We start from the raw sequence: 6793 nt of genomic DNA on the forward strand, positions 1-6793 counted from the left end.
GAAGTCCCTGGGTGTTCATTTATGGGATGAGTAAAGTCCATAAGAGGAGAGAACAGGGAAGTATTTCATGGAGGTAATGTTTCCTTGTATACAGAACTGCTTCGTATTTGTTTTCTCCTGAATTTGCTGAAAAGTCAGAGGAATGAGCAGCCCACTTGACAGATCAGACTCAGGTAAAGTTCAGCTATAATGATGCTGTTTATGACATTTAACTGAATTATTTATAAATAAAAAGGCTCAAATTTCACAGATGAGCCTGTGCTGGGATGATGACTCGTTAATTAAAAGGAACAATCTCGTTTTGATTGATACTCTGATTACTTGTACGTCGTTATTGAATTACAGGAAATGGTTTCTATAGTGATCAAGAGTCGCTCAGGTTACGCCGGGCTCCATCTCGAATGTCCAATCAGAACTACCCTCAGTACAACTGGCGCTCAAACCCTTCAGATGATGAGGTGGGCAACGCTGAGTCACCCCGGGAGCTCAGGACCCTCGCCCGGCCCATGGCACAGAAGAAAGCTTTGAGGTATGAAATCAGAAAACTTCCGTGTAACAATTTCATGAGTTTTAAATATAAGTTATTTGAAGTACCTAAATCAATATGTAACAATGGAACCCTGTTTTTCTTATTTTTGTACAATTTATCTATCTGTTCTTTTTAAAGATTGTAAGTTAAGACTAAAGAAATGTGAGTGACGCTAAAGTACCATCAAAATACCAGAAGAACTGTTTTAACCTCCATCTCTTTCAGGCAGGTGCAGCAAATGCGGATGCCTGTTTCCACCAGTGCCAAGTCCTGGACACACAACAAGACTAAGTCTCTGCATAAACTCAAGAGCAACTTCAGAGAGTTCCTTTACTTTTTCTCACTGTGGAGAAAATCCTTGCAGAAGATCGGAGGTTTTACACCTGATTTAAAGAAAGATTTTAAATTTATGTGGTTCACGTTGCATTTTTAACTCATCTGAGTTTTTCTGTCCTGCAGGGAACTTTGGGGGTGGTGTCGAGTCCTACTTCCTGTTCCTCAGATTCCTGGTTGTTCTCAATTTTGTTTCCTTCTTGCTGATAGCTGGATTTGTCATTGTCCCCAGCCTTGTCTTCAGATCTGCAGGGACCAGCTTAAACAGCACAGGTGACAGTTTTTTTAAAGTGGCGTGTTATCTCACTTCATATCATCTCATTTCCTGTGTTCTTATCTTTACGTTATTTAAATAAAACAGGATGCGGTTTTCTGAGTTTTAGAGTTTGATGTGATGGTGTCTAAGAACCGGTCTTTCCAGAATAACTGACCTAATTGTACACATAAATTTAGTCAGACAGTTATGGTATTTCCCACAAAAACAAAAGAATCAAACAAAAATATTAAAATATAAGATAAGACATAAACTGTAATTGTAACTGTAAATTGCCTGAAATATCCCTGTAAGTATTTTACAGTTATGTTAAAAAGGCCAAAGTTCTATGTGCCATCTTAATAATGAGACACATGTAGAGAAACTTATTGTAGTAGGTAGTAAATTCTAGGATATTAATGCTTGTTATAAATTTGTTTCCAGATGATGGGCCATGTATGAAGTATAACCCTAATCCTCAGGGCCTTGTGGTCTTCTATGAGTTCTTTCTTCACTTACTTTCAGGCCAGGTGAGAATTTATTATTACAGAAACCCAAGAAAACAACTTAAAATACAAATACCTTTGTTTATGGTTCCTGACAACAACTTTTCGTCTCTTCAGATTGTTTTTAGTGCCTAAAACTGGACTTACTGTTTGAACTGTCCCACATAAAATTATCCCCAGTTTTTCTGAGATGAGGATTTTTAAATCTCTAATTTAGTTATTTTTATGAACAGTATGAAAAGGCTTTTGGATTTTTCTTCTTTTTGCTGGAGTTGGTTTCAAACTAAGAACTAAGCCAAGTCAGAAACCTTGAAATTAAGACTTCAAAATAAAATCCAGCCATGACTATCTCATCTTATTGGTGTTATAATTCAAAGTGTTTACTGTGAAAAAGACTTATTGCATGTATTTATTTAATCGATTCAAGGCTTTTATTAGAAAACCATAACTCCAAATGTAAGACAATTCTGACACATTTAATTTGAAAGCTTAATGTTACAACTAAAACAGCTCATCTACATCTCAGATTCTGCAGTAAAATAAATAGATTTTTATTTTGAACATTTATGTGTTTCTTCCTGTGTAACTGCTATCTTGTTATTTATCTATAGGGTTTTATGGAGGATTCGTTAATGTTTTATGGCTACTACAACAACAACACAGCGATGGAGGAGGGGAGACTTTTCTACAACCTCCCTCTGGCCTACCTCTTCACGGCTGTCTTCTACTTTGCTTTTTGTCTCTGCTGCATCATCGCACAGTCAGTTCAATGATAAAACAATATATATTAAAAAAAGTTTATTTATTAACACAGACTGAAACGAACCTGCATCCTGTTCACCCTTCTCTACTTGCAGCATGGGCACTGCAGCTCGAGTTGTCGTGGCAACAGGAGGCAGCACCATGGGCAACTACAGTTTGATCGTGTTCACCGGATGGGACTACGGTTGTCTGGGAGACCAGGCTACCAAACTGAAGCAGAAGAACATCTACTACCGGCTACAGGTTGGAAACCATCCACTCAGCCTGACGTACAGAAATCTGGAAAAAGATCCATGAACTAGATATTGTTTTTATCCCAAATTATTGTAAATTTGCACCCCCCACCCAAAAAAAATATTCTCTGTTTCTGTAAGGTGGACCTGGAAGAAGAGCGCATAAAGAAACAAGCTGCTTCTCTCACGCCATGGAGAAGAGTAGCTTTATACTCCCTGCGAGTTTTAATGTTTCTTATTTCTATCGGGCTCATTGTAGCAGCCTTTTATGGCATCTTTGTAGCCACTGAGTTCAGTCAGGTACTATAAACATTCATATAAAAACTATGTTGTGCATTAGTACAGGTGTGTTCTGGGTAACGTGTCTGTCTTTGATTTTTCTACCAAACAGAAAAACAATGAGAAGACTGGGATTCTAGGTTTGTTTATTGAATATCTGCCATCTATGGTCATCACCGCTGGAAACTTCTTGGTGCCTCTACTGTGTGACCAAATCGCCTTGATAGAAAAATATTCTCCCAGCGTAACTGTGGTGGTGGCATTATTAAGGTTTGCACAGTTTTTGTCATTGATCTGTGACATTAAATGTCATACATTACCTTTATTTTTTAGTTTAAAAAATGTTTTAAAAACTTAGTTTAAAAAAACTAAGTTTAAATGTAGTAATTTTGTAAAAAGAGAAGACTTTTTACAAAATTACTACATTTAAACTTAGTCATTAAGGATATGTGCTATGAAGGGAACGACTACTAGCCCACCATTTATTTCTGGTAATGTCTGATAAGAAAAAAAAGGATAGAATTGGACAAAATCCCATGATCAGGGGTTTAAAAAGCTAGCTAACTAAGATTTAAAAATAATTGTTTGTCCATTTTTTAACAGCATTTTTTTGTTGAATATCAGTGGCAGTTCTAGGGGAAAGGCTACAGGGGCATCGGCCCCAGCTGAAATCTGATAAGTAAATAGGAATATCCAGCATGACTCAAGCTTACAGAAGTCTTCTTCTGTAAAAAATGTATATATATATATATAATTGACAAATGATGGCTGGATTTTGTCACATGCTGTGTGTTTGAGATTAGTTAATCTATGCACAGTAAAAATTTATATAAAATTGGTCAGGAGAACCAAAACCGTAGATTTGTGTGCAAGGATGTTAAATAAATACTTGGCCCCTGTGAGTATTGTGACACCTTATTCAGAAAAATCCTAGATCTGCCACTGTTGACTATACTATTTTTTAAAATTCTTAGTAATTACTCACATCTTCTTGATGTTCAGGGCGGTGGTCCTGCGTATGGTGAGTTTAGGTGTCCTCCTCTTCACGCTATGGAGTCAGATCACCTGCGATGGGAACACAGAAGCGATGGACTGTAAAATGTGCCAGTACAACGTTGACAAATACCCGGTATTTTTACTATTTTTATGCAGAACAGAATGAAACTAAAAACACAGTTTTAAGTAGTACTAATGATTCACTCAGCACGATGTTGTGTGGCGTGTAAGACACAGTCCTTCCTGCCGATGTTAGCACTAAAATGTTTTAAAGTGTCCATGGAATCAATTTTTTTGTAATTTTTGTAATAAATACAAATGCATTTTTAGAAAAATAACATGAACAGCATTGCAACAAAAATTTCACACCACAGAGATGAATGTTTGTTGAGATATTTGCATGTGAAGTAACAGGAAGTGATGTCGAAAGGGAATGTCGAGTAGACAGCATTGCTACAATGGCTGACAACACAGACTGTAGAGAAAAACCTGATGTTTCTTTAAATTATTTTGAGTCATTTTCAGAAAGAGACGAAGAAAAATCCGAGTTCAAATAATATTTTTTCAGTAAACAAAGGCCAGGTATTTTTCATTCTTAAAGAGTTCCCCTTTGATGTCACTTCCTGTTTCACTTTGGCTGAACTAACTTCAAAAGAAAATATGCCAGTTATGTGACTGAATGAGTAAAATCATGTACATTGTGCAAGTTTCTTAAATATAACGATGTTTTCTTTGACTTTTTGTATTTGAAGGACATGCACGTCACAGGCACTTTAAATGCTGTATTTTGTTTCTTCCATGATGCAGTGCTGGGAAACAAGAGTGGGACAGGAGATGTACAAACTGACGCTGTTTGACCTCCTTGTTACCATCGCTCTACTCGTGCTGGTTGAATTTCCACGCAGGTGCAAATTATTACATCTGTTTCAGAAATGATTTATCTGATGTTGGTGAATCTAACATTTTGAACACAGACTTGACGTGTGAGTGTTTGTTTTTGTGTCAGGATGGTGGTGGACAACTGGTCCAGTAAGCTGTCTCAGCTAGTGGGCCGACAGGAGTTTGTGGTCCCTTCTAACGTGCTCGGGCTGGTTTATGGTCAGACTGTGGTCTGGACAGGAGCTCTGTTTTGTCCTCTGTTGCCGCTCATCAACACCGTTAAGTTCGTCTTCCTCTTCTACTGCAAAAAGGTGAGGCTGCAGGTTTGAAAAGAGTCTAAATTTCACCCAATCGTTGGCTGGTTTGTGCTTACTTGCCCCTTTCCTCCACAGATCACGCTCTTCTATAACTGTCGGCCAGCGCTGAAGACGTTTCGCTCCACCACCTCCACCTTCTTTTTCTTGGTGGTGCTCCTGTTTGGCTGGATCTTGTCCTTGGTCGTCATGATTTATAGTCTTGCAGTGTGAGTTCTGTTCTGTACATTTATCTCCAGCAGTCAACACTGATGTTCTTTTTTACTGTTAAGGATGATTCTTTCCTCTCCAAACAGGATTCATCCTTCAATGGCCTGCGGGCCTTTCCGTTTCATTCCCACCATGTGGCAGATTGTTCCCAACTCTTTCTACAGCCTCTCTAAAGTCACTCAGGAGTTTCTCTTCTTCATTGGCTCACAAGCGTTCTCCATACCTCTTTTTGCATTATCATGGTGAGTGGAATTGTGCTTTCTCTTGGAATTTATTTTGATCAATATCACGATTGTTCTGACTGTGTAGTTCTGTAACAGCTCTGTATAAGTTCCCTGAATATTATACAATTCACTGTTCATTTATTCCTCCAACAGTGTGGTTATGTTCTACTTCATTGCTTTAGCCTCTATCTATGGCAGAAGTGTTGCAATGCTAAAGGCACAGCTAAAATTGGTAAGTGGTTATTTCTAGTCAAGTCTCAGGAGACAGGTTCAGATTGTGTGCATTATTATTATTATTGGGGCGGCTGTGACAGAGTGGTTAGGGGAGTCGTCCTGGAACCAGAAGGTCACCGGTTCAATTCCCTGTCCAGCTGTCTCAGTTGTTGTGTCCCTGGGCAAGACACTTCACCTCTGATGCCTCTGATGTGTGTCCCATCAGTGTATGAATGTGATTGGCACTGATTAGTCTCCATAGATTGGCTGTACATGTTAGTTTTGTAGGGACCAAATAGAGTGCTGTGTGAATGAGGGCACAGATTGTAGTGTGAAACTCTTTGAGTGTCCTGGATGGACAGAAAGGCGCTATAAGTACAGTCCATTTACCATTTATTCTAAGTTGTTTCCCAATATTCTCTTCAACAAACTGTGTTTTATCTCTGATTTTCAGAAAGGCCATGATAAGCAGTTTTTGGTCAAGCAGATTGAGAAGATGAAAAGCAGCAGCCTCTGATATTAACACAGGATGCATGAGAGCAAGATTGAACATTAACTACAAACATGATCATTCCCTACCAAAGACATTTGTATTAAATATATAAAATCAGTGTCAATAATCCAGGCTGTCGATAAGAATATAGCTCTATAAATTATATTAATAGGTTTTTTTTTTTATTCAGGAGCATTTGTGTGTTGTTTAGATGAACTTGTATATTTTGTTTTGGTGTTTTCCACATGCACTTCCTGACTCAACCTTCATTATTTACAAGAGATACGGTGGCTTGTGCTCCCTAGTGGCTGGATTGAGATGGTTTAGACGTTAGGTATATCGATAGAAGGATGATAGAGATGCATCTGCCATGAAAAAAATGAAAGAGGAGATTTATGGATGTAGTTAAAAGGACATGGAATCAGATGGAGGACAGAGTGAGATGGAGGATGTCCCGCTGTGGTTACACTGTAAGAGAAAAAAGCATTTTGTGGTCTAAAACATTTTTGTATGTGTAAAAGTGCAAAACACACACACACACACACACACACACACACACACACACACAC

General features: G+C 38.2%; 1 protein-coding gene across 1 annotated transcript; it reads left to right on the forward strand.

The window, feature by feature from the left end:
• The first annotated feature begins 12 nt into the window (after window positions 1-12).
• On the forward strand, window positions 13-6779 carry tmc4 (transmembrane channel-like 4). The gene is made up of 16 exons (XM_014012692.1): window positions 13-173; window positions 346-529; window positions 755-903; window positions 989-1135; window positions 1560-1645; window positions 2233-2381; window positions 2479-2626; window positions 2758-2916; window positions 3008-3165; window positions 3898-4024; window positions 4699-4796; window positions 4898-5081; window positions 5163-5293; window positions 5381-5536; window positions 5672-5750; window positions 6186-6779. The coding sequence occupies exons 1-16, from the start codon at window positions 143-145 to the stop codon at window positions 6246-6248; spliced, it is 2049 nt and encodes a 682-aa protein (XP_013868146.1). The 5' UTR covers window positions 13-142; the 3' UTR covers window positions 6249-6779.
• Window positions 6780-6793: the final 14 nt, after the last annotated feature.

Source organism: Austrofundulus limnaeus, unplaced genomic scaffold (genome assembly GCF_001266775.1).
Source record: "Austrofundulus limnaeus strain Quisiro unplaced genomic scaffold, Austrofundulus_limnaeus-1.0 Scaffold93, whole genome shotgun sequence".
Classification (NCBI taxonomy): Eukaryota; Metazoa; Chordata; class Actinopteri; order Cyprinodontiformes; family Rivulidae; genus Austrofundulus; species Austrofundulus limnaeus.